This window comes from Saccharomycopsis crataegensis (assembly GCF_037102585.1).
Source record: "Saccharomycopsis crataegensis DNA, jcf7180000000087, whole genome shotgun sequence".
Taxonomy (NCBI): domain Eukaryota; kingdom Fungi; phylum Ascomycota; class Saccharomycetes; order Ascoideales; family Saccharomycopsidaceae; genus Saccharomycopsis; species Saccharomycopsis crataegensis.
This window is the reverse complement of record NW_027043831.1, coordinates 348,112-374,851: the sequence shown is the minus strand read 5'-3', so window position 1 is coordinate 374,851 and position 26,740 is coordinate 348,112. Positions and strand designations below refer to the sequence as shown.

The 26,740-nt window shown below is 37.2% G+C and overlaps 8 protein-coding genes across 8 annotated transcripts; 5 read left to right on the top strand and 3 right to left on the bottom strand. All coding sequences in view use genetic code 12, as the record gives it.

Moving 5' to 3' along the window:
• Nucleotides 1–317: 317 nt before the first annotated feature.
• On the top strand, nucleotides 318–3,806 carry BUD14 (protein phosphatase regulator BUD14; the record flags this gene model as incomplete). The annotated part of the gene is made up of 1 exon (XM_064998954.1): nucleotides 318–3,806. The coding sequence occupies one exon, from the start codon at nucleotides 318–320 to the stop codon at nucleotides 3,804–3,806; it is 3,489 nt and encodes a 1,162-aa protein (XP_064855026.1).
• An 871-nt stretch (nucleotides 3,807–4,677) lies between these two features.
• Nucleotides 4,678–5,448, top strand: DASC09_053540 (uncharacterized protein; the record flags this gene model as incomplete). The annotated part of the gene is made up of 1 exon (XM_064998953.1): nucleotides 4,678–5,448. The coding sequence occupies one exon, from the start codon at nucleotides 4,678–4,680 to the stop codon at nucleotides 5,446–5,448; it is 771 nt and encodes a 256-aa protein (XP_064855025.1).
• A 384-nt stretch (nucleotides 5,449–5,832) lies between these two features.
• IME4 (mRNA (N6-adenosine)-methyltransferase) lies at nucleotides 5,833–8,049 on the top strand (the record flags this gene model as incomplete). The annotated part of the gene is made up of 7 exons (XM_064998952.1): nucleotides 5,833–7,066; nucleotides 7,154–7,176; nucleotides 7,252–7,277; nucleotides 7,340–7,561; nucleotides 7,637–7,727; nucleotides 7,816–7,906; nucleotides 7,967–8,049. 7 exons carry the CDS (start codon nucleotides 5,833–5,835, stop codon nucleotides 8,047–8,049), a joined length of 1,770 nt encoding a protein of 589 aa, XP_064855024.1.
• Nucleotides 8,050–8,622: 573 nt separating this feature from the next.
• On the top strand, nucleotides 8,623–11,433 carry KAP104 (Kap104p; the record flags this gene model as incomplete). Its single annotated transcript, XM_064998951.1, has 1 exon — nucleotides 8,623–11,433. One exon carries the CDS (start codon nucleotides 8,623–8,625, stop codon nucleotides 11,431–11,433), a length of 2,811 nt encoding a protein of 936 aa, XP_064855023.1.
• A 673-nt stretch (nucleotides 11,434–12,106) lies between these two features.
• On the bottom strand, nucleotides 12,107–13,963 carry DAL1 (allantoinase; the record flags this gene model as incomplete). The annotated part of the gene is made up of 1 exon (XM_064998950.1): nucleotides 12,107–13,963. The coding sequence occupies one exon, from the start codon at nucleotides 13,961–13,963 to the stop codon at nucleotides 12,107–12,109; it is 1,857 nt and encodes a 618-aa protein (XP_064855022.1).
• Nucleotides 13,964–14,814: 851 nt separating this feature from the next.
• Nucleotides 14,815–17,640, bottom strand: RPM2 (ribonuclease P; the record flags this gene model as incomplete). The annotated part of the gene is made up of 1 exon (XM_064998949.1): nucleotides 14,815–17,640. The coding sequence occupies one exon, from the start codon at nucleotides 17,638–17,640 to the stop codon at nucleotides 14,815–14,817; it is 2,826 nt and encodes a 941-aa protein (XP_064855021.1).
• Nucleotides 17,641–19,093: 1,453 nt separating this feature from the next.
• DASC09_053490 (uncharacterized protein) lies at nucleotides 19,094–22,048 on the top strand (the record flags this gene model as incomplete). The annotated part of the gene is made up of 1 exon (XM_064998948.1): nucleotides 19,094–22,048. The coding sequence occupies one exon, from the start codon at nucleotides 19,094–19,096 to the stop codon at nucleotides 22,046–22,048; it is 2,955 nt and encodes a 984-aa protein (XP_064855020.1).
• A 1,513-nt stretch (nucleotides 22,049–23,561) lies between these two features.
• Nucleotides 23,562–24,929, bottom strand: DASC09_053480 (uncharacterized protein; the record flags this gene model as incomplete). The annotated part of the gene is made up of 1 exon (XM_064998947.1): nucleotides 23,562–24,929. One exon carries the CDS (start codon nucleotides 24,927–24,929, stop codon nucleotides 23,562–23,564), a length of 1,368 nt encoding a protein of 455 aa, XP_064855019.1.
• Between the last annotated feature and the right edge of the window lie 1,811 nt (nucleotides 24,930–26,740).

The window sequence follows — 26,740 nt, the reverse complement described above, 5'->3', positions numbered from 1 at the left end:
TTTTTTTTAATTTTTTTGATATCAAGGAAATAGAACTGCCATAGATATAGGACACGTACAAAGATACTATTCCGCATTTTCCCCTTCTGTTCCTGACTCTTCATTCGATTATTACAAAAGTATTGGGCACGTTTGTGTATCCCATATTCATCAAGATTCCAATCATCTCACAAGACTGTCCCAGATAACTTTCAATAATGGTTTCATCATTTATGGGCTTGAGGAGGTCAAGCTCTCTCAGCAAGAGTAATAATAATTCCAATAATAATAATAATAATAATAATAATAATAATAATAATAATAATAATAATAATAATATGAATTCCAATCTGAGCTTTCTGAACAGTTCAGGCGATTCGCGAAGATCCTCATCCGAGTCAAAGAAAGGCGAGAGCTTACTTAGTATATTAAGCCCTAGCCCCAAAGCTGAAGAAGGCTTTCAAAGCCAGCATAGCACTGACAATAGTCGAAAAAGAAGTAACTCAGCCGGTACCAACAGCAACTCCTCAGTTTCCGATGATAGCGTGATAATTCGTCGATCTAACTCGATGGGATCAAGTTACGATAATAACAGCCCCGAGCAATACCAGCAAGAGCGATCCGAGAATACATATAGATCAAACAGTGCTACTATCGATGAAAATTTTGATGATGAAGATCCATTCGAAAATGAGGTATTGTTGCAGGAGCCTCCTTTGTCTCCACCAAAAGAACTTCATCCAGGTAGACTCTATGCATTATATGAATTTAGTGGTCCTGATCCATCCCAATGTGATTTGGAATATGATGATGCAGTAATTCTACTTAATGATGATGATTCATACTGGTGGTTAATTAAGAAAGTGAAAGACGGCAGAATCGGCTTCGCGCCAGCTGAGTGCCTTGAAACACCAGGAGAAAGATTGGCGAGATTGAATTGTTGGAAAAACGAAGAACTTGAAAGAATCTCCAAAGAGGAGACCCGGAAAAGATCTAAGAGCTTGCTAAGTCTTACGAAAAAGGCTAGTAAATTGGCTCATGGAGGTAGTGGTTCTGATTTAGGGAGTGTTACTGGTAGCTTGAAGAAAAAAACTAGTTCCAAGAGTGTTATTTTCAATGAAACTGTGGAATATTCTCAACCAAGCTACATAAGTGACAGCGAAGATGAATATTCAGAGGACGAATATGAAGGTATGGAAGAATATGAAGGTATGGAAGAATATGAAGATGATCAGATGATTGATGATAATGTGAACTACAGTGATGATAATGACACCCTTGATGGCAAGGAAAGTGTTGATAAACAACATCATATTGTCATTGATGTAGGTGATGATTATGATGGCAATATTGATATAGACAATATTGACGATGGGCCAGCTGCCAATTCTCAAAGATCTCCTGAGCCTCTCGTTGTTTCCAAAATACGGAAGAAGTCTATTGACAATCTTAGAAATGCTTCTGCTTTCAAGAATAATAGCAAAGAAAACTTGAATAACGACGGAGGAAACAAAGCAACTGTCAGAAGAGCACCTACACCAACTACTATGAAACACCAACAAAATCTTGCTAATTTCAACGGCAATTCTAATAATCCAGCCTCTCCACCATTACAGGCGCCTTCAATGGACAATTCAAATAATTCGGGGCAGGGCTTGCATCATCATCGCAACAATAGTATGTTATCAATCCTGGATGATGATGCCTCGCTATACAACCGTTCTTCATCTATTTATGATGGTGATGCTTTATCATTTAGAAAATCCCAAGATATGGAAACTATGTTACAATCTACTCCAAAAAATATGAACCTCAGCCATGCGCACAGCAATAATAATCTCGAAAGCTTAGTAACTACCCCTCCAAGTGCTAACAACCCTGATGCTGGTAGTAATGGAGGAAGCAATCCATTGGGGGTTATCCCAAACCCTGCCTTGAGCCAATCTCTCGCAAAGCGTACCAATTCTGTTGCCACAGTTTCGAGCTCAAATTACAGTATTGGAGATTATTCCCCAAGCTCATCAGAATTTGAAAGTGATACCAATACTAGCAATAATCAAACTCCAACCAAGTTCCAGGTATTGAACTCATTGCAATTGAGCAGCAGCACTATTAATAATGGGATTGGGCTTAAGGGCAAAATCAGTAATAGTAGTAGTGTGAATTTTAACCAGTTACAAAATACCGGAACCACCAATGGGTCATCTAATGATGCTGGTAGTGCCACTGCCTTGAATATCCTAAAGAGAGCCCAGGATTCAGACTATCCAACACATGTGAAAACAAGTAGTATCAATACTGCCGAGTTTAGTGATATTACAGACAATGTTGATTTGGATGGTTATTCCACCGATGAAAATGAAAATGGAAATGAAAGACAACAACACAAGACAACAAATGATCACGACAATACTATAAGTGATTTGAAAATGGGAGACGAGAAGAAGATTCTTGGGTCTCCGGTAAACTTATTTCAAGAAAGTACGATACTTGAAGATCCTCAAGTCACTCAGAGCATGATGGACTCCACTACCAATAATCTTATCGGATTGTCACCTGTTAGGGCGGCGGATATCCCAACCCCAGCAGACACTCTAACATTGTCATCTGCTAAAAAGAATGACTTGGCAAGTGATACGATCAGTGAAATTGATCGCCAACTCAAAGAAATTAGTGAATTGGAAGGAAGCTTTGGAGATGCTGACATCAGTAACTTCCAAGAAGATGACTTGGATCTTTCACATAATTCTGCAAATCATAACACCACTGAAGGGTTATTTGGTGTTAATTCTTTGGGCGTGAGCAAAACGAATAGTTTGAAACAAAAGCCAAAATTAATGTTGAGTCCATCGAAATCGTTAACTAAATCAAAAAACCAAGAAAATAGACTTGAAGGAGCTAATTTGATGGAATTTAAGTTGGGAGATCCAAGAGGGTTCACTGATAATGACTCGAATTCTACAATTGGCGCTCTTAATATTGACAATAATCTTGGAGAAAATATAATTTCTTCTAATACTGAAAGTAATGAAATTTATGATGACGATAATGAGAGCATTGGAAACGGGAATGTTAACAACTCACCAATCATGATCAATAACATCAAAGCAGGCAATTCAAACTCCACCACAATCACCAATAACTCCCGCTTTTCCCCAGATGATGACGACGACGATAGGATTTATGATGATGATATTGAAGGTCATACAGTTGATTTGACGCCGAATTCATCATTCTTCACCAATTCTTCATCCTCTTTAATTCAAGAGAAATATGAATTCAATCACCATAGCAATCATTCACATATTACTCAAACCAAAGACGTTGTCAATTCGAAGATTAACAATAGTACTACTAATGTCATGTTCCAAAATGGCAGCGCTGTTGGTGTAACGTCCTCTCAAATTACCAATTCAAATACCAAGTCATTAAGAAACAATTCATTGTCAGATTCTAGTGACCACAACACTGCCAACTATATGACCGATTCCGATAAGCCCAAACTTGTCGCGGGAACCGCGTTTGCCAATCTCAACAGCGAACATAGTTCGAAATCGGAAAGCAACAACTCTGGACCAATTAGTTACAGTACAGCTGGTTTGGCCAATACATCAATCGTTAGTGACGATGATTATGAAAGTGCAAACGGTAGCGTCGCTGGAAGTATTAAGAGCAGTCCATTCAGGTTGGAAGGTAATAAATCATTTAGCAGCTTATTAGAGAATTATCATCCTGAGGTCAATGAAATGTTCTTCGATGTGTTCAATAGAGCCGACTCTTTGACTTCTAAGTTAGAAGATTTGAAGAGATTATTGGTAATTAACTAAACCTAAGACGCAGTGAAAACCGAAGATTAAGACCTTTTGTTATTTTTATATGTGTTAGCATTATGATATTTCTCTGAATTATGATCTCGAGATACTTGTCTCTTATTGGTCTTTGTTTTCATTAATTTTCTTTTTCTGGATCATTTTTTTTTCTTTTTTCTTTTTTTTTTCTACCACTTCATGTCAATACTTCATGATTCATGACTTACACCACAATTGGTATAGATGGTTAGTTTTCGTTGTTTTTACTTTTAAGTTTTATGTTACGACATGGTTATCATAGCTGCCTGCTATTATCTTTTTTGTTTCTTTGGTGTGCTTATTTTACTCTGGTATGTTCTTTTTCTTTGTATACATAATAGGCTTGGTTTTTTGTCCTCTTGTTATTTTCTTCTTTGTTTTTTTTTTGTTTTTTTTCCCCACTCTTGTACCAAACTTATCATTTTTATCTTTATTATTTATTATACCCGTTAAAACTTCAACTACTGTTTTAAATTAAGTCAAGTTATGTTATGTTTTTCCTTCTTTTTTATTATTTTTAAAAATAAATGTAAAATACCCGCTTAAAATGTCATTATTGTATAACCAGCGATGTAAATATTATCAGCATCTGTAATTCGTTGTCGTTCGTTCAATTTCTCAACTGGAATGCTTTCAGCCTGACTTTATGCGTAGATCAAAAAAAAATATAGTCACGGGATCACGTCTTATCTTTTCATTTTTTTTTTCTTCTATTTGTTTGTTTATCTCTGAAACAAATCAAACACTGATAAAAATAACAAATATAATCAATTAAAGAAAAATATAAAATAGTCAAAGAAGAAATCCTTACCGCAATCGGGCACTAAAAACGGCTTTTCAATTATCAATCATGTCTTCAATTAATAAGAAGTATTCCCATTACCTTTCAACCCATCCGCTTTTGACGAAATCTGTCACCGCAGCGGTACTTGCAACGTTAAATGAAACTATTGCTTCTCTTATTGCCAGAGAATTCACCAAAGTTCCAATCAGCTTCCTGATTCCTACACTAAGATCAAAACTCAATGTCCAGTTATTGAATCCTTATAATTATAAGATCCCTCTTTTGGCGGTATTTGCACTTATTGTCCAAGGACCGTTCTCGCATTATGCGTACCAACTTTTGAATAACATCAGCATATTTAAGAAGAAACCGCTACCATTGGCGAAGAAATTGTTACAAATGGCTGTTTCGCTATTGACGATCACTCCAATCGTTTGTTGTCTCAATGCCGTGTTTTTAGGATTGATAAATAATAAAGAATTGGTGGAAGATTTTGCCAAGGGAAACCTTTTACAATTTTTTGTGGAGTTGTACGGGTCACCAAAATCAGAAAAATTGAGAACCGTTGCCTACGAAAAGCTCCAGAAGATTGCCGAAGTGGCGAAATTGTCTCTTCTGAATAATTTGATGAATTTCTTGCAGAGTTCATGGATCTCAAGTCCTTTGATTTTGTTTTTTGCTCAGAATTATTTGGACCCAAACAGTTGGGTGGTGTTTTTCAATTTTGCCTATTTCCTACTCGGGACTTTCCAGAACACTTTATTGAAATTGAAGTTGAAACAATTAAGACAAAAGAAAAAGAAGGAAGAAGAAAAAGAAGAAGAAAAAAAAGAGTAGGGTTTTTCATGAAAATATTTATTAGCAGATGATTTTCGTGGATGCAGGATGTGAATAGTGAATCTGCGTGTGAGCTGATACAATTTCACATCTCCAAAACATTGGAGACTATTAACAAATGAATTAGTTCATTGATACTTCATTCTTTAAATATATGATTTCACTTCGATTGATTTTAACTATTGTGATCTCTAAAATGTGATGAGTAGAATTTTTTTTTTTTTATTTTTTTTTTGTGTGGAATATAAAAACCTCATCTTCCCAAACTGATTTTTCACATCCATCCCTTTTTTTTTTTTCATTGTCATTTTATATAATTGAGGTCAAGAACAATTTATATTTAGTTCTACGAATATGAATTATCTTTCATTCTGTACAGACTCAATGTTGTCTTCATTGGTGTCCTTCCTACTTCACTCACACCACATCATCACCTCTAATGAGAAATCAGTGTTTGAAACTTATTACATGTTCCAAGACTACAACAAAGTCAATGACAAAGTGCCACCAAAAGATTTAGAGAATTATCTCGAATTATTGTTCCAAATTAAACAGATCTCTCAAACAGTTATTTGGTTCAAACCCAACTCTTTAAACGAGCTTTATGATGAGCTCCTGGTCACCAATACCGATATTCAGGAAGACAAAACTAGGTTAGTGAGAATGAAGCTTGATAATTACAAGTTTGATATTATTAATGTCTTGGAATTGAATATTCTCGACCAAATATTGCACCCATCTTCAAATATCAATAAAATCGATATGTCCCTTAATGATTGTCCAACCACAAAAACTTCATTAAATGACTTTGATAGTATTATGGAATTCCTAGAAAAGCCAGTTTCCAAAAAATTCCGCATTCTCAATTCCACGCCCTCCCCTGCTCCAGCCACGATGAATGAAATTCTATCACTTGATTACGAAATTATTACTACCAACCTCTTAGAATTTGAAACTGCTGGTAATCAATTGAATAAAGAAATAATCCCAAAGATCACTCCAAAGCGGCCATTTCTCGAAACTTGCACTGACGAATCTCACGCAGTTCAAATGGCCAGAATATCCAAATTTGAATGTGAAAGAGATAGTTATAACAAGATGAAAACCGTAAACAAAAGCTATAACCGCAAAGACAAGCATTTTCAAAACGACTATTTGAACATCACCCATAACATTGATCAAAAAATGTATAACAAATTTCCTCACGATATGAGATCGTGTTTTGAGAAGAAAATTCACTTCATTCCGTACTACAAAACTTCCAGAAAAACTGCGAACAACAACAACAACAAGGCTCCATTTACTAACGCTTATGCTGGTGTGAATACCGATATGTCCATTGGAGATTGTTCATACTTGGACACCTGTTTCAAATGGGATGATTGCAAATATGTGCATTATTACACATGTTACCCAACCTCGGAATTGGATAAGCAATTGGTGGAGTGCCAGGAGTTTAATAAAGGCATTATGAAAAATAATAAAATTCGCACTTTCTATTGGCATGAGCCATCAGGGTATAATATTAGAAACGAACTACCGGCCCAGTGGGTTAAGTGTGATATTTATAATATCAACATGAGTATTTTTGGAAAGTTTGGGGCAATAATTGTTGATCGTGAGTATGATGATTTCTTAACCAATGCCCTCTCTTTTATAATCCAAAATATTTATGTTTGAAAACTAAATACTAACACAAATATAGCTGCCTGGAGCATTCATATGGAGGTATGTTGACTGTAATATTTTAGGAGCTTTTGTACTGAATCCTTTTTCCAGTTTGTGTTACTAACAGCCTTTTAGCTTCAATTCCAACAGATCGAGGACCAGTAAGTAAATTTAGATAAAATCACAATGGTTAGAAGCAGACTGAACTAACATGATCTTTTAGTAAAATTATTTCTACTCCAGTGCAGCCACTTCAAGATGAAGGAATCATCATTTTGTGGGTTACTGGCAGATCTTATGAAGTTGGCAAAAAGTGCTTGGAAACTTGGGGATATGAGTATGTTCAGGAACTTGTCTGGACAAAGACTAATCAGTTGAACAGGACAATTTGTACAGGAAGAACAGGGCATTGGTTAAACCATTCTAAAGAACATGCGATAATTGGGTAAGTTCAAAAAAATACAACCAACAACAATAATATGGCTGGGGTTTAAGAGACCTAGTTTACTAACAACAACAGAATGAAAGGTCGTCCACAATGGTTGAACAGGAAAATTGATGTTGACTTAATCGTTGCCAGTGCTCGAGAAGCATCAAGAAAGCCAGACGAGGTAAGTAGACCAGTTAATTTTCTCAAAGCCCTAACAACAAAAGAAAATCGAATCTCACACAGAAAAACTAACCAATATTTTATTTCAGCTTTACGGAATTGTTGAAAGGGTCGTAGGACCTCACTGCAGAAAAATGGAGTTGTTTGGAAGACAACACAATACTCGGTCTGGATGGTTTAGTAAGTATTTGCTTGCAACTGGAAGTTTTGTTTTCGAAAATCACTAACCACAATATATAGCAATTGGAGATCAAATTCAGGATGTCAACATATATGAAGAAGAAGTGAAAAGAAAATACCAGAAATGGCTTGGCAGACGATGAATAGTATTGAACATCCTACCTTTACCTATTGTTTATTAAACCTACATTTGATGTTGACTATTGTAGACTTTTCGGTGTAACTAGAGAACAAGGGGGTGTAATCGACTACAGAATAACACCCCCGATACGCTTTGTGTCTAATCACACTACAGAATCAAAATTTTTTTTTTTTTTTTTTTCTGATTTTTGGGCCTCATCTCTTTCACAAAAAAAATTTTTTTTTTTTTTTTTTTTTTTTTAATCGTTACAAAACCAAACACAACAAGTAATTTGACATATTTGAAAGCTTATTGAACACAACACTAATCTCAAATTAGTCATAAAGTTGTGAAGTAAGAAGGTTTTGTTATATCATTTTCCTTTGAAAGTTAGTAGACCAACAATTGGCGTGTGTCCCATATATTTGTTATTGGTCCCATTGAACAAGATTGTTCTAACAAGTTTGACCTAAATTTTACCAGTCATTTACTATACAACATTGAAGTCTTATAACAGCTATTTGGAAAACAGCGTTTCCACTTTTGTTAATTGTTTCCAAAATTTGCCAATTTTTGCTCCAATACCCATCACAACATGACAGATTGGCAACCTGAACCAAATTCTCTTGAACAGCTAAGAACCATCTTTTCAGGCTCATTGTCTCCAGATAAGTCTATTCGTCAACAAGCTAACGAGGCCCTTGAACAAGCTCGTTTGCAACCTGATTTGGATAGTTATTTACTATATATTTTGGTGGAAGATGCCAACAGTGGTTCAAACATTAGAGCGTCTGCTGGTCTCTTGTTGAAGAATAACATTATTTCCAAAGACTTTGTGCACTCGAAACCTAAAGACGTCCAAATCAGTATTCTCAATAATATTTTGAAAGGTTTATTGGACAGCGACACTTTAGTTAGAAATATTACTGGTAATGTCATTTCTGCATTATTCCAAATCTACGGCATTCAAGACTGGCCACAGGTTTTGGTGCAATTACTTGAACTTGCCAATGGAGAAAAGGGAAACTCATTAAAGTCTCAAGAGGGAGCAATTTCTGCATTATCCAAAATTTGTGAAGATTCAGCTTTATCATTAGACAAAGAATTCAACGGCCAAATCCCATCGGAGTTTCTTATTCCAAACTTCATGTCTTTGTTAAACCATCAATCAACAGCGGTCATTTCTAAGTCGGTTGTTTGTTTGAATCAATTTATCACTTTAAAGTCCCCATATATTGATCAGCATTTCGAAGAACTTTTGCTCAAAGTCTTCAACCTAACCAGCATTAATGATGATGATATTAGAAAACATATTTGTACATCCTTCTATTTAATATTAGACAAATACCCAGAAAGCTTAATTCCACACATCGAAGGTATCACCAATTTCTGTTTACATACTATCGTGGAGTCCACTAAAGGTGAGGATGGAAATGAAGAAGTTGCTCTTGAAGCTTGTGAATTCTTGTTAGGTTTGGCTACTTCCAGCTATGATCTCAGCGTAATTAAAAACTTGTTACCAAATATGATACCAATTTTGGTTGAGAAAATGGTTTACTCAAAGGCCGACATCGAAATTTATGAACAATTAGACTCATTTGATGATGCGGAAATCGAAGATAAGGATGAAGATATTAGACCAACAAATGCTAGAAATAAGGAGAAGCTCGCCACTAAATTAGAAAACAAAGAGATTTCTAACACCGTCAAAAATGCTAGCAATGATGATGATGATGATGATGACGACGATGAAGACGACGATGAAGATGGATCTGATGATCCTTCCGTTTGGAACTTGAGAAAATGCTCTGCTGCCACTCTTGATGTCTTGGCTAAACTTACCCCACAGGAAGTCATTAGCATTGTGCTTCCTATCTTGAAAGAAAAAATCGTTAGTGATCAATGGCCTGTGAGAGAAGCTGGGATTTTGGCATTTGGTGCCATTAGTAATGCTTGCCTTGAAGTAGAAGCTGACAAGGTCCCTTCATTGATTCCTTTCTTGGTTGAAAGAACCCAGGACCCTGTCCCAAGAGTCAGACAAATAACATGCTGGACTTTGGGTCGTTATTCTGGCTGGGTATGTGAAGAAGCCCACAAAAATGGTGCTTGTGCTAACTATTATATTCCAACTTTACAGGCAGTGATGGCATGTGCCTTAGATAACAAGAAGATTGTTCAACAAAGTGCTTGTTCATGTATCGATAGTTTCATTAATAACTCAGAATACGATATGATTGTTGGATTGATAGAGCCTTTGTTGGAGCACTTCAACAAATGTTTCCTAAAATACAAGCGTAAAAACTTGGTCATTTTGTATGGAGCTCTTCAAACATTTGTTGACAAAGTTGGTGATGTTGTGACCTCCAAGGAGGAATATATTACATTATTACTTCCACCATTGCTCGAAAAATGGGAACAACTTCCAGACGATGACAAAGATTTATGGCCTTTGCTAGAATGTATGTCCTCCGTGGCGGCTTCCCTTGGGGAATTATTTGCTCCTTATGCTGTGCCTGCTTATCAACGTTCTCTTCGTATTCTTCAAAACTGCATTAATTTGGACAAGATGTGTGATGTTGATCCAACTATCAACAGCCCGGAGAAAGATTTCATCATTACCGCTATTGATTTGATCGATGGCTTGGTTCAAGGTTTGGGAGTTCATAGTGCTGAATTGATTATGCAAAACGGTGGTCGTGATAATAATACAAACTTGGTTGATTTATTATTGACTTGTTTCCAGGACCCCGTACATGACGTTCGTCAATCAGCATTTGCCTTGCTTGGTGATTTGGCTATTTTTGTTTTGCGTCCAGTTGTGTTACCATACTTGCACCCAATCATGCAATGCATAATTAATGAAATCAACTCAAGAAACTATGAGGCCAGTCCAGTATGTAACAATGCTGCTTGGACTCTTGGGGAAATGTCCTTAGTGATGACTAAAGAAGAGTTGGTTCCATACCTTAATGACATCATTCCAAGTTTGATTGGATTGATCAATGATGAAAATTATGAACAAACCGTTATTGAAAATGCTGCCATTGCTATTGGAAGACTCGGGACTTTCTGTGCCCAGGAATTGAGCGGTCATTTGTCTGAATTTGCCATCAGATGGTGCACTTTCATGAAATACTTGGAGAGCAATGAAGAAAAGGAAACTTCTTTCAAGGGTATGTGCAGCATCATTTGTGCTAATCCAACTGGATTCGGAAGTAATGACGGGTTGTTGTACTTTGTCGACTGCATTGCTAGCTATATGCATCCAAGCATGGAACTTTGTGGCATTTTCCAAAAGTTGCTTACCGGGTATAAAGATATGATGGGAGCTGAAGAGTGGAACCAATTTTTGGGAAACTTGGAGATGGATGCGCAAAACGTTATCAAAAACAGATATGGAGCCTGAATTTTATTGGGTTCTAAGTTTTTTTTTTTTTTTTTTTTTTTTTTTCTTTTTTGAAATGAATGAATGAACACAGCTGAGTGAAAGGAGTTTCTATTAGCTTTATAGCTCATTGTGGTTTCTTATTAGTATAGATTTTCTTTACATAATCAAAATATCCTTGCATTACTATTTTTTATTTTTTCATTTATCTTTTTTCTCTTTCAGTTAATTTTTTTTTTTGTTTCTGTTGAGTTTTTTAATAATCATTACTTTTTTTTTTTCTTTTTTTTTTTCATGGAATAGGAAAAAGTTCACATACTCACTTCATACTTGTTTTTCTTCTTGTTCTTCTCTTCTTTTTGTCTTTATATATATCATTATTTTGCTTTTTATTAGTTCTTTTATTGTTAGAATTGAATGAATGCTACTGATTAACTTAAAAAAAAAGAAAAGAAAAGTAAGCTTTTGTAGTGGTATTGGTAATGAGCATAATGTTTGATATATAATCTTAACTAATGATTCCAATTGCAAATGAATGATATACCAAGAAACAATAGATATATATATATATATATATATATTTATATAGGATATAAAAAAATCCCCCTAAAACATTTGAGAATCCTTCATTTCTCGTTTTGATTTTGATTTGTATTATATAGTATAAGTATGTATATCTAATAGGATATTTATTTCACTTTCTTGGTTCCAAAATCAAGCCACCCAATGGGGTTTCACTATGACCTCTACCAGAGACAAATACACTCTTACCTCTAACCACGGTTTCCACCACTTTCCCAACCACTTCAAAGCCATGATACGCGGTCAACTTGTTTTTGAAATGCATGGCGTCATTGGTCAATTTCCATCTGACTTTATCGTCAAAGATTGCAAAATCGGCATCGTGACCTTCTTGGATGAACCCTTTACGATGGTCCAACCCCACCTGTTTTGCGGTGTTTTCACAACACCATCTGACGATATCGACGAGAGAGAACCGGTGATCTTTGCCATTAGAAAGCATTTTGAGGGTTTCCGAATACAAGATCGGGAGTCCCAAGCCAACGGAGGCGATACCACCCCATGCGCTGAAGAAATCGCCGCCGCTGAGGTTTTTAAGTTCTGGCACGCAAGGAGAATGATCGGATACCACCGTGGTGATGATACCTTGGGCGAGGGCTTGCCAAAGGGCTTTTCGATTACTTTCGGTACGGATTGGCGGACAACATTTGAAATGGGTGGCTTTGGCAGGAATTTTCTCGGCAGAAAGCGATAAGTAATGGAAGCAAGTCTCGGCGGTGATGGGGAGATTATGCAATTGGGCGAATTTTATCAATGGCACGGCTTCTTGAGATGCAAGATGGACAATATGAATAGGAACCGTTGGGTGTAATAGAGACTGGGCCAAGATATTGGTGATGGCGACAGTTTCGAAATGGTCAGGCCGGGAAGCAAGGAAAGAATTGTAAAGGGTAGGGTTGATACCGGTTAACGAGGGGTCAAGGTTGGCAGCCCTAAGGATTGGCGAGTCACTATGGGAAGCGTGGTTTTTTTCAATGGGTCTAAGGATTGGGGATTGTTTTGCGAGTTCGGAAGGTTGACCGAATTTCGGTTCGGCTGGAGAAAGTACTGGGGAACTGGCAAGGGCGTCCTTTTGGGCGGCGGTAAGGGTGGTAGCAGTAGAATAATTGGAGGATTTTTTAGACGATGATGATGATGATGATGATGATGATGGAGGTGGTGGATTGGTGTTTTTGTTGCTAATGAAACTTTCGGAGGTCCCGAGATCCAACTTATCTAAATCCAATTCGTCGATACTTCCATTTTCCAATGCTGATGAGCTGGTGATGGTAGTAGACGGCCCCCCATCAGATGATGATTTTCCTTCATTATTATGATGGTACAGTTTACAACATTCATCTAGACCTTCAATGTGGGGAACCCCATGGTCTTGCATTTCTGCATGGAACATGATCACCGTGGACCGTCCCTTGACTTTCTCGAGCGCTTGGTTGATATACCCAGTATCGATCGCTGGGAATTCATCGACCCCAGAATCAATAAGGAACCCTTTGAAACCCCGTACTCCCGCGTCCATGAGCGGTTCCAAATCATCGAGGTTGTCGGGGACGAGCCCGCCCCAAAACCCCACGTCGACCCAAGTTTTCCCCTTGGCGGCGTGGATTTTCGTATGGAAGTTTTGTAATGTGGTGGTAGGAGGAATGGCATTGAGGGGCATATCCACCACGGTGGTGACCCCACCAAAAGCCGCGGCTTGGGTCCCCGTGGCAAATCCTTCCCATTCGGTACGGCCTGGTTCGTTCAAATGAACATGAGCGTCGACAAGGCCAGGGAGGATCACGTACGGTGAAACATCACGATAATTATTATTGCTCGAGGTGATGTCGTATCGAGAAAGTTCGGGACAATTGGGTTTGAGGATTCCTGGGAAAATCTTGAGGATTTTCCCTGATTCAATTGAGTAGACAATAGTGGCAGGAGCGATGGTGTGGTCAATCACCACTTTTGACGATGTGATGGCCTTTGACATGTTGGGAAGGGAGATAACAAAACAAACACAAGTAAACCGGGGGAAGGATGGAATAATATATATAAATATATATATATATATATATATATCAACCTCTAACGACACTAGAAAACCCTTAATTCGAGAGGACCGGGGAGGGGCAGGGCAGGAAAGGAAAGGGAAGCAAGGGAAAGACTATTGAAAACTTGTCGAATCAAAAAGATAAAAAAGCAACATCCGGCAGACCTGCAGGGGTTTTTGGGAGTGCGCGGAGATGTTAGATAACGTCATGTGAATAACAGGTGACTATCACGTGTATACACCATCTAAGTGGGTGTTACAGATCATTAAGCTCTATCAACAAAAATTACCGTCATTATTAGTCCAACACTCACAAATAATCTCTATATAAAAGTTGCCGTCATTAGCATTATGACAATTAAAAAAAACCATATGCTTTACAAAAGTGATTACCATTATTATTGTGTCATTTACAAATCATAAGCTTCTATAAAACTTAAAGTCATTATATTGAGTGTAGGTAATTAATGGAATAATAAATAAATAACATTATAATACAAAAATTTATCATAATTAATGCACAGGCAAAAGACAACAAATATGTGTCCTCCAAAAAAAAAAATAATAAAAAAATGAAAATGAAAATGAAACAGAAAGAAGAAAAATATTAAAAGAGGATTTGAAGGATGAATGAATGAATGAGTGAGATCACCCAGGAAAACAACAGATGGAAACAAAGAAAACAAACAAACAAACTACCAACTTTAAAATGCAATCATGAACCAAAAGAGAAAAATAAAAAAGGATCAAAAGAAAAAAAGGGATGGTCATCCAATAAATTAATCATCACCTTATGCTTGCATAAGACGGCCTTGGCCTCCAAGAACGTGGTTCTTGAATTCCACCATGGCATTCAATTGTGAATAAAACCCTTCTTCTTCCACAGACATTGGCTGGCCAGTGGCTTGAATAGTCCCCACTTTGGCGGCCAATTCTTGATCAATGTTCTTTTGAAGATAATAGTTATCCAAATTATCAAACTCTTCAGCCAAGAACGATAATTCATTGTTTATCACTGGTAGTTGCCCCAGTTCTTTGGTGATCAATGCCGCTTTTCTCCAGTAGGCAAACCATACCACCATGATCCCAAAGTATTTGTTGTAGTTGATATTATTGCTTCGTTCACATTCGGCAACGTACTTCTTCACGGAAAACTCAACATCACAACGATGTAAGAACAGGCTCTGGAGGAGAATATCACAATTATCGCCATTATTACACCATTCGACAAATTTCACATCGTTACATAACTTACCAAGCAAGTGATTCACATCGAAGGTTTCATCTTTGTGGTGGGCAAGGTGATCCAACACTCTCATCACCCGCAAGGCTGGGAAATTATGGTTAACAAGGTATTGAACAATATGATAAGCGCCGTCTTCGTCAAGATGGGTCAAAAGGGTTTTCGAAGTTTTGCTCAAATGGTTTTCATCAAAGTTTATGAATTGGAGAATCTCTTTAGTATTGTTGAGGTGGAGATTGAGAGTCAAGTAACTCCCAACGGCTTTGGAAATCGAATTGGCTAATTGACCAACCCCCATTGAACTCTTGATAAGGGAATCAAATAATAGTTGACTTTTCCCCTCCTTGGTGCTAATTGGATGTTGTTGTTCATAGTGGAGGGTAGATTTATCAATAATCTTCATGATATGTTCTTGGAATAATTCTTGGGCAGCTGGTAAATCACCACTGTGACAATTGTTGATCAATAAATTGATGAAATATTGATCCGACAATTCATTTTTATAAACCACCCCGGCTTTCTCGAATTTCGAATACAACTCACGCAGACGATCAGCTTTATTGTTGGCGACAAGGCCAATAAGATAAATCATCACTACTTTGTTCAATCCTCCAGTTTGGTTCTTTTGACTGAGTTTGTGGTTACCACTGCGCATCGAGATCAAAAGATCATCAAGGATCTTGGTGGCGGTGAAGAACTGGTTCAATTCACATAACGAGTACATTAACACGGCATAAATATCATATTGGGCTTTAAGTAAAGCTGGTTCATTTACCGATCTTCCCTTGTACTCATTGTAGACATTCAACATGAATTTGTAACCGAGTTCACGATTACTGACCTCTTCACGGGTGTTGTTTTCAATCACCGCGACGTCACACCCGTACTTGATTAGCGACATGTAATAAAGCTTGTTCTTTTCAAAATTCAGCTTGCTGAGCACGTTCAACAATTTCTTCAAAGTCACGGAATCTTTCATCTTGTAACCAAACATTGCTAATCCAACCAACAACAGTTCATAAACCGGTTGACTTAATGCTTGGAAAGTTTTGTAATTGGCGGCTAAGAAAATCTCCATGCCTAATTTGAAATAATTTTCCCCGCTGTCAACTTTTTTCACGCTGATTGCCCCATCGTCATCGAGGGATGATTCAGTACTTTGACGATCTAGGTACAATTTGTAACTATCGAAAGCTCCGTTGAAAAGACATCCCAAGACAATATCATAAGTCTCATTATTAGGACACAATTTTTGCGATACCATATCGGAATAGATGGTCAACACGGTGGTCAATTTTTCTTCGATTGATTCGCCCCCAGAGACTTCACGGTTGGCGGCACAATACAAGACAATGTTGAAAACCGGCACCAGGATAGGTAATTCATTACGACGGAGGGCTTGGTAGAATGGATAAACTTCGACAATGTTTTCTTTGGCAATGCAGTCTTTCATCCCTGACAACATATTGCGAGCCTGTTGGTTTTCCAAAACTTCATCCATGGCATGTTTAAGTTGGTGCAAGTGGCGGGCCTTAAGTTGCACATTGTAACCTGGACGATGGGGCACGAATTTGTTGATGATGGATGATTTGTGGATTTCATCATCATTGATTTTTTGCTCGGCAACACGGTTCTTTTTAAGGAAATGTTCTGGAGCGGTGGTGGAATTGGCGACGACGGTGGCGTAGCTACGCTTGCCGCCAATTGCCAACTTGAGGAGATTTGAAGGTGATCCTGCTTGTGTCGATAATTTTGGCTGGTGTTTTTGTAGTGATGATGATGGTTCTTGGGGAAGGGTGGTGTGGTATAAAATATTATTGTCCTTTGTGGAATCAAGTAACAAATTATTATGATTATGGTTATGGTTGTTATTATTATTGTGATCAAACCCAAGAGCAACTGCCGAGCCTGCAGCAACTGCTCCGGTTGGAGGAGCCATCATATGGAGATTAGCCAGGGCATTTCTGGAACTTCTGTTGTTGGCGGCGATGAATTCCTCGTCGATGTTGGCGTATGGATTTAGACTCGACGCGGCGATATTGCGGTTGGCGGAAGCGGGACAGTTGTTGTTATTGTTGTTATTGAAGTGGTGATAAGCTAAGCTGGAAGTGTAAGGGTCCAAGGCCAATGTGGAGTAGTATGAATATAATCCGTTGGAATAGTTAGGGAAATGGCCCTGGCTATTGCTTTGGTTTTGGTTTCTGTTATAGGTGCCGTTGAACGGACCATTTTTCGAGGTATTGGAGGTGAAAAGTTCGGGGCCTACCACGAGTTGGGTGTAGTTTCTTAAATGATATGAGGAGTCAAAGAAGGAAGGCCCTGCCTTTTTGGCGGTTCCTTTGGAGATGTTGGAGAAAGTCTGACCAAAGAACATTGTTATTTCGGGAAGATGGGATGATCAACGCGGATGAATGAGGAAGGAGGACAATAAAAATGATATAGAGAAGCAGAGAAAAATAGGAATATGGAGAGCTGGAGATAAGCAGGAATATTGTTATTATTATGAGGTGGACATACAAGGAGATGGAGCCACTGGAAGGTGTATTTGTTGTATTAATAAAGTATGACTCTCGTATGTGATGTGATGATAAGGGTGAGTGGGGGTGTATCTCTGGATATAGTATTAATTTGAGAGGGGGGGAGGATAGTAGAGGAGACAACAATTTAATGAGAAGGAAGGAAGGAAGGATGGACGGATGAGAGAGAGAGAGAGATAAAATATATGATTTGAAAGAGAGGATGGTTGGAAGAAATAGAAGAAATCGAAGAAGAAGAAGTACGGGAGAGAATCAAGACGGAAGGTCGTGCATAATATTTTTCAGTATCACCGACAAGAGGGAAAAAAAAAAAAAGTGAGTGAGTGAGTGATTTGCCCCGTAATAACGCTGCTGATTGTATCACTGTTACTAACAGCCGCGATGTTTTCGTGGGTTCCGCCGCTTGCTCGCCCCCAACGGCCGGGCGGTGATTGGCTGGAGAGGGTGTTACCCGTGCACGGGATCCCCCGGGAACCCACGAAAACCACGCAGTCTGTCCGGCCAATGGGAGGGCGGATTATACCAACCAACCATGGGATAATGATGGTGCTGCCATTGGATATTGTCCAATACCGATTATCCAGTATATATTATTTTGTGATGATTATATTATTGTATTGTTACAGTATATATAATATATATAGTATATATAATATAAATATATATATATGGGGCACTGAATACTTTTGGGGGGTACCTGCTTACCTAATCTGTGAGTAACAATAATATTCAAGACGGTGTGCTGACTATCACGTGGATGAACTGGTTGGTTGGCATTTCACATGTCAGCAAATAGCCGGTATATGCTATGCTATGATTATTATACCTCCATGTTGCTGTTATTCCCAGATCATACATATATATATATATGTATTATATTGTATTATATTGAGTTATGTTATATTGAGTTATATTATATTATATTGAGTTATGTTATATTGTATTATATTATATTATATTATATTATATTATATTGAGTTATATTATATAGGTACTATTCTTCCACTTTCCAATCAATACTACATATCATATCATCCATAATTGTCAATAAGACATTCTCTTGTTAGTGCAAATGTCACTTTTTTTTTTCTTGTTCTTTTGCATTCTTTCGCCTGGTTTTTTTCCTGTAATTTACAATTATAGAACAAAGAGGCAATCAAGGATTATTATTGTCTACCTGTATTACTTCCTATCTCTTCACACGCCATTCAACTGGTGATACTCACCTACATTATCATTTCGTGCTTTTGTGGTCTCTTTTCTTTCCTAATAATATAGCAAATTATTCCAATGAACAACTTGTCATCCCAAAATATAGACGATGATAATAATCATCGTCATCATCACGATACAAGGAAAACATGGCAACAACCACAACAACAACCACAACAGCATCATCCATTATCCACCAACAACAACAATAATAATAATAATAATAATATCCCAATGATCAACGATATGACTTTTCAATTCAATCCCGTCCCTGACTTCTCCGACTATTTATTGAATAGCTTTCAACATTTTCAAAATGGCTCCAACAAGCAAATGCCAAATCTACTCCTAAATGGTCTACTGGATAATACTAATAATGATACTAATAATGATACTAATAATACTGATAATTATGATACTAATAACAATAGTAATAATAACAATATTAATAACAATAATACTAATAATACTAATAATAATATAAATACTCCAATGGGAATTCCTACTGCTTCAATGTATGGCTCGCCAATCAACCAGTTTTCTCCAGCAATCAATGATGGATATAATATAAATAATAATAATGGAGGTATTAATGATAATAATAATGGAGGTATGAATGATAATAATAATATGGATAATAACCATTATCTACAAAATGGCCCTGCTACCCATCACCCATCACATAAAATATCAAGAAGTTTGGAACAACATCAGATACCCAATATGAATAATAACTTTCTTTACGAATCAAAGGATATTCCCATCAAAAATTTCGACTCATACCTGTCGCCGAACATGAAGTATGGGTTCAACTCTAACAATATATTACAACAACAACAGCAACAAAGCCCATTACTCAATTCTTCTCCCCAAGGAACACTCTCTCAACAGGATGAACTACTACTACATCGACGTAAACATGCTCATCCAAATCTCCCAATCATTAAAAATGAACCATCGCTCGAATCAGACTCGATGTTACTTTTAGAAACCTCGAATCCAAAGGACAAAATGGAAATATGCCTCAATCATGCCAAACGATCGATCGCCGAAAATTTGAGTCTCAAACAATTTGCCAATACTTTGAAAGACGATACCGTCCATCGTAAAGATTTGAAATCGGTATTTGGCTTCCGGGTGTTATTGGATACCGTCGAAGCCACGGTGGACAATCCCGACAAATTTGCCGCCCCGAAAGACGTGTTGTACAAATTCTATGCGTATATTTGTCAAGCTTCAGGGTTTGATAGTCTTACCAGCAGTTCTTTGGGGAAAATCGTCAAAGCCCTATGGCCAAATGTCGGCACCAAAAGATTAGGTTCCAGAGAAGACTCACGGTATCATTATGTGGGGATCAAATTCAAAGATTATGTCAAACCGATGATCGATGCGTTTGTCACGAAATCAAAATTGACTAAAGGCCGGGACTTCCTCACGGTTACTCCAGTGGAATTGGAGAATTATATGCTTTCCGATGGGTTCCAGTACTTGGAATTTTTCATTGATTATGATGATGATGAGGTAAATAATAATAATAATAATGAAAAAGGCAATACTAAATTGAAATTGCAATCTAATAATAATAATAATAATAATAATAATCACAGTAAACTGCCCGACCCCGGGAAGACAACTGGCACCACCACCATTGAAGATTTTAAAGTTCCTAGTCTCACTGCGGTTTATGATGGGTTATATTTCCCTAAGAATTTGAACCCATTCCATGATCTTCCCAGGGATTCGCTTAATAGTTTTATCATCACCGAAACCAACGCCGAGATGATTGAGCGGAAAAACAAAGCATTGAGACGGTACGAAGTGCCATTTTTCCAAGGGGACGGCAAAAAGTTTGCCGAAAGATTGTTTGATGAGTATCAACTTGATCTGCCGGTGTACGATTTGATGGTGTATTATAATCTTTTGAAAGTGTGTGCCGTGGTTTGTTGCAACGGGATCAATCAATCAGGCATGCGCCGTCTACGGAAATTCGCGATTAGTTATGAAGAAGCGGTGATTTGGCAAGTGAAATTGCGTAGTATCGAAGTGGATGGTGGTGGTGGAGTCAATTACGACGATCGGAAACGTGCTGGGGGGTTGTTCATCAATATTCTTTCGACGGTGTTGGATTCTGGAGAACTGACGGTGAAATTTGGGAAAATCGTCACTGATAAAGGGTTTTTATTTGATTCGATTAGCAGTAAAGAATTGATCAACACTAAATTTATCATCAATGCCATCACGTCGGTGTCGCCTAGCGAAGAGCACGCTAATAAATTGAAAGTTACGTATCTTGAGAAATGGAAAAAGTTTTTACAATTCATTTATTGTTTATTAATGTCGCGAGAAAAACTGCAAGCGGAGAGAAATCATAATAACCATAGTAATGGTGGTAGTACTCCTCCTGAAGGCGGCATGGATCCTGATGATTTTTCACCGATTGATCATTCAATTTTGGAGAAATTGCGAGTGGGGAAACTTTTATCAAAAGAGTTGGATTTGTTTGACCGGCAAATCATCATTAATTTTTTAAAGTTTTTCATCAACGAATTGTTGCTCCAATTTAATGATTCTCCGGTGATTTACAGTCTCTTATTGACGAATTCTGGGTTGGATAAATTGGTTACGAAATTGACATCGAATCATTTTGCCGATGTGCAACTTTCGACCACCTCGTCACTTGAATCATTGAATTTGAACGATACTGAGGAAGGAGAAGAAACAACGGGGAAGGAGAAAAAATATCAACATAATGATGATGATGATGATAATGATGACTCTAAACTTGTGGAGGATTCGACGCAGATTCTTGTGAGAAATGCCAATATCATGGTGATGAAGTCATTTGCTTACAACTTCTTAAGTTCGTACGCTGAATTGTATGGGTTAGATAAAATGATTCGGAAACTTATTCATCGGTTGGCCGATGGCAATACCGAGGGGATGAATAACCCAGTGTTTGATAAATTGGAGGAAATTAATGTGTTTTTTGTGATCCATCGGAAACCTAGAAAGCGGAGAGGAGAAATGGAATAATGAACAGAGAAGAGCTTTTTTTTTTTTTTTTCTTTTTTTTAGTTATTAATATAATGATTATTTATGAATTTTTTATGAATTTTAAATTGTGAATTTTAAATTGTGAATTTCCTTTTTTTAAAAAAAATTAAAAATGGAGATCTATCTATCTATCTATCTATCTATCTATCTATCTATCTATCTATCTATCTATCTATCTATCTATCTATCTATATATCTATACAAACATACGTACATACGTACATACGTACATACATACCCTTCCAACTTGTTATCATGATTAACATTATAAGGTATTTTTTTTATTTTTACTTTTATTTTTTTTTTTTTTTTCAAAGTATGCGTGAGAATAGTTTGTACAATAAAACAAAAATGTCGAGTCTAATGCATATGCGAGACGACCTGGGAAAGGAGCACGAAGCGAAATGCCGAATGCTAGTTTAGTGGTGGTATTTTCCTTTTGAAATAAATTTTAATATATATATATAATATATATATATGTATATATTCATATAGAGTTGGTATGTAGATAAATAACAACACATGGTAACAGCGAAGAAGAAAACTCTATTAATTTGGGGTGGGAGCGAACGAGGCAAAATGCATGGAACCTTCTTAGATGGTTATTAATGCACGATGGAAAGAAATGGAAGGAAATGGAAGGAAAAAAATCAACAAAAAACAACACGAAAGTCTTGATTAAGCCGATTCCTAATTTATCAGCATCCCGCCAATCGAGTAAGTAAACAAATCCAGATATTTTATATATATTTATATATATACTTGATTGTTTCTCGATGGGTGGAGATGAATATAGGTGTAAAGGAGGGGGAGGTTGTAATACAATAATTGGAATTGAAGTTGGGCAAGAAAAAATAAAAAAAATGATCAAATGAATAGAGTATCTATCTATCTATCTATCTATCTATCCATCTATCCATCTATCTATATATCTATCTATCTATCTATCTATCTATCTCCTCTCTCGCTAGCTGGTGTTCGTGATTATCCCAAATATCAAAGATAAACGACCCGACCCAAACTTTTGGATGATGGAAAATATGATTATTTAGGGGGGAAAAACCCACCCACCTCCACGGCTTACAACTCGGGGCTGAATCATGGTGTTGGACCACATCAACAGGAATATAGAATAGATTAGATGACTTACTGATTGACTGATTGACTACACAGGCGGGGGCAATATGTGGGAATAATATACATATATATAATTATATCGATACTTGACTATCAACAACAACAACACACACACACACACACACACACACACACAAGGCAGAGAAAACCCACAAAAAAAAATAAACAGAAAGATTGAGGAATGATCAATCTTCCATATTTTTATGATTATTATTATCTAGTTAACCAAATATTGAGAAGGACAAGAAGAAAAAAAAAAAGTACTCCATGAAAAAGACGAAAAGAAAAAAAAAGCTTTGCTAAAAAAACAATCGAAAAAAAAAAAAAAAAAAGAATTTTGAGTATAATTTTCAGTTCAAAATGGCAACATTGTTTGATCGAAAGTTCCCAATTCGTTGGGGTAGCTGAATTGATGGTGGCCGAGTGATTGATGTTGATACGATACCCCTGACAGCTGCTGCTGTTGCTGTTGTTGCAAAGAAGAAGAAGATGATGATGATGGTGATAATGTCGTTTGCCCCAGGGACCGGGTGAAAAGGGGGTTAGTTGGGTCGTTTTGTTGATGGGAAGATGATAGATCAGGAATATTATGATGGTATTGTTGAGACATGTGAGGCGGAGGAAGTAGTAATTGTTGTTGTTGATGGTACGGGAAATGTTGATGATGCAGTTCCGCTTGATGATGATGATGATGATTATGATGATGATTGAATTGTTGGCCTCGATGGCGGGAATATTGTGGCATCATGTTATAACTACCGTATGACGATGCCAATGGTTGTTGTTGTTGTTGACCGAATGAAAGAGGTGGTGGTGGGGTACTATGATTCTTCATCATTTGAATTCCTTGAGGGGGGAAAGAAGGATACGTTGGGTCCTTGATGGAGTTGGTGCGGTTAGATAATAGCATTCCTTGCCCGCCAGTAGTGGCGGGCGGGGAATTTGGGGATTTTTGCATGTAATGTTGTTGATGAAGTGGAGGGAACGAATTAAGTGATTGGGATTGTTTGATATGTTCATCATTGATAGCGGGTATCGATAAAGAAGACGATGACGCAGATGATGTTGAAGATGAAAAAGAAGAAGAAGATGAGGATGATGATGAGGATGAGGATGATGATGATGATGAGGATGATGATGATGATGATGATGAACTTTTAAGTAAATTGTTAGAATTTCCATACGACGATGATGGGAGTTTAACCGCTGGTAATTTTTGATTCCCACCACCCACTAATCCCCGAGGAGATTTGCATTGTTTGATCGAATTGTATTCGTTGAGCATCGATGGTTTCACTCTGACCATCATATGACAATACGTTTGTTTGTGGTTCACCGCCCTCCGTTTGCCGGGCCCTGGAAGCATAACGGTACTGAAGCATGCTTTAACCACTTTTCCAAAAGAGGTCGCGGCGATTTGCCGGATTTGCAATTGGTCGAAATACCCATTATTGTCACAATACCAATTGAACTTGTTCAACAACTCGGTTTTGACGATTTGGTACTGCTCACCCCCGGCAGCAGGGTCGACTGGCTCGACGAACTTCAATAAGAAAATCGACGCCAAAGAGATTTGGATCTCGTTGGGTTTCAACGACGAATGGTGATGGACGCAGGCGGTGATCAATTTTTGGAAATCCAAGTCGAATTGGTCAATCGCCAGTGCTTTCATTCTGTCGAACATTGAAGGTGCCGACGTGGTAGTGTTTTTGCTATTGGTCATGTTCTTTGACGATGATTGTGGTTCATATGTTATTTCGAGTCGTTTTTGACTTGGTAGGTTGTTTGTATTCGTCAATTTGTGTTTGTTTTTTTGTTTTGTTTTTTTTTTCCCCGAATGATTAATTATCTTGAACAATAACTATGATACATTATTATTATCCCCCAAAGAATAAAAAAAAAAAAAATTGATGTTGAATCAGGAGGGGGAGAGAAGGCAAGGCAACGATTGGGCTGTAAATATGGTACAGCAAGTAATTCAATATATATATATAGGGATATCTATAATGGGCAATTCCATATATGTAACTATATATATATATACATGTATAGATAGAGTATTGTAAATTTTTTTTGTTCTAAGTCTTTTTTTTTTATTCTAAGTCTTTTTTTTTTGTTCTAAGTCTTTTTATTCCGGTCTATGTTTGTTGTTAAATTAATTAAATTATAGTAAGTACCCAATTTTTGTTGCCTTTTCTCTTTCTTTTTTTTTTTGGTCTTCCTATCGTCGTTTAAAGTTTTTCGACTTCTATATCTATCACCAGAAGCTTTTTTAGTTTCAATTGTCGATGTGAGTGAAGTGTTGCGGAGAGGTTCCCTTTTTTTTTTTTTTTTTTCTCCATATAGTTGTGGAATAACCTTCTTAACAAAGTTTAGTCTTATACGAGGGGAACAACAACTATAGTCTCTTGTGATGTGCTGGAACCTATTTCTAGAATGTTGAGTTACGGAGGAGGAGGGAGAGGGGGTGATCAACCAAACGAGATTGGAAAATCAAAATAGGGAAAAATGAATAAGCACAAAACTTTAGTTAGTTAGTACATGGATGGGATAGAACAATCTGTGGTGCAATAAAGTTTCGCAATAAACAAGTCGGTACTCAGGGCTAATTTAAGCTTGGACAGACACACATCAATAGACCTCTCTTTGTGTGATTGTTCTCGACCCTTCCATCCCTCACCATTGATACCCATAATGGAGTTTGTACTAAGGTGAACAAACACAACAACATGTATTGTGAAAGTATCAATCGCCTGGAATTGGGCTATTTCAAGAAAAAAAAACAAAAAAAAACAGAGCGATTGTTGATTCCTTCCCCTCTAAGCAACCTGAGAAGGCAGATAGAGAATGTCTATACCCAGGGATGTGAACATATAATGTATTATGATATGATATGATATGATATAGCATAACATACCATGTGTGATAATCCATCAGAGAGAATATACAATAATGAATACCAACAACAATTGGAATTTTCCCATGTTTGCATGTCATGTTGCAGAATAGTCTTGCTTAATTACCTGGACCGTGCAGCAATCTGAATACCTCAGTAAATTATGCTTTCCTCACCCCCTATTCCCACTCTCCTATCTCTGTGTGTGGGAAAGAAGGGCGGTAATTGGCAATGAGTACATGCTGGCTGTACTATCACCACCACCGGTATCCTCTTCGACAGATACTATATATCGATCGATCGATCGATCTATAACCATCAACAAGGGGAGAGAAAAAGGAATAAAAAAAAGACAAGTTCGAGCGGGAAAAAAAAAAAAAAAGGGGGTGGCGGCAGAGAGACAGAAAGAAAGAAAAAGAGAAAGAGAGGAAAAAAAAAATACGTCTAATTTATTCTGGTATTCAGTTGGTAGTGCAACTTCATGTTTGGGGTGTGTGGACAGCAGCAGCGACAATGGAATGATTGATCACCAACGATACTTTTTTTTTTTTTTTCTTCTATTTCCTGTAACAGTTACATGTTTTAGTTTGCTGATCGTCGTCATTATAATTGTTGTTGTCACTCTATTACACGGTGAT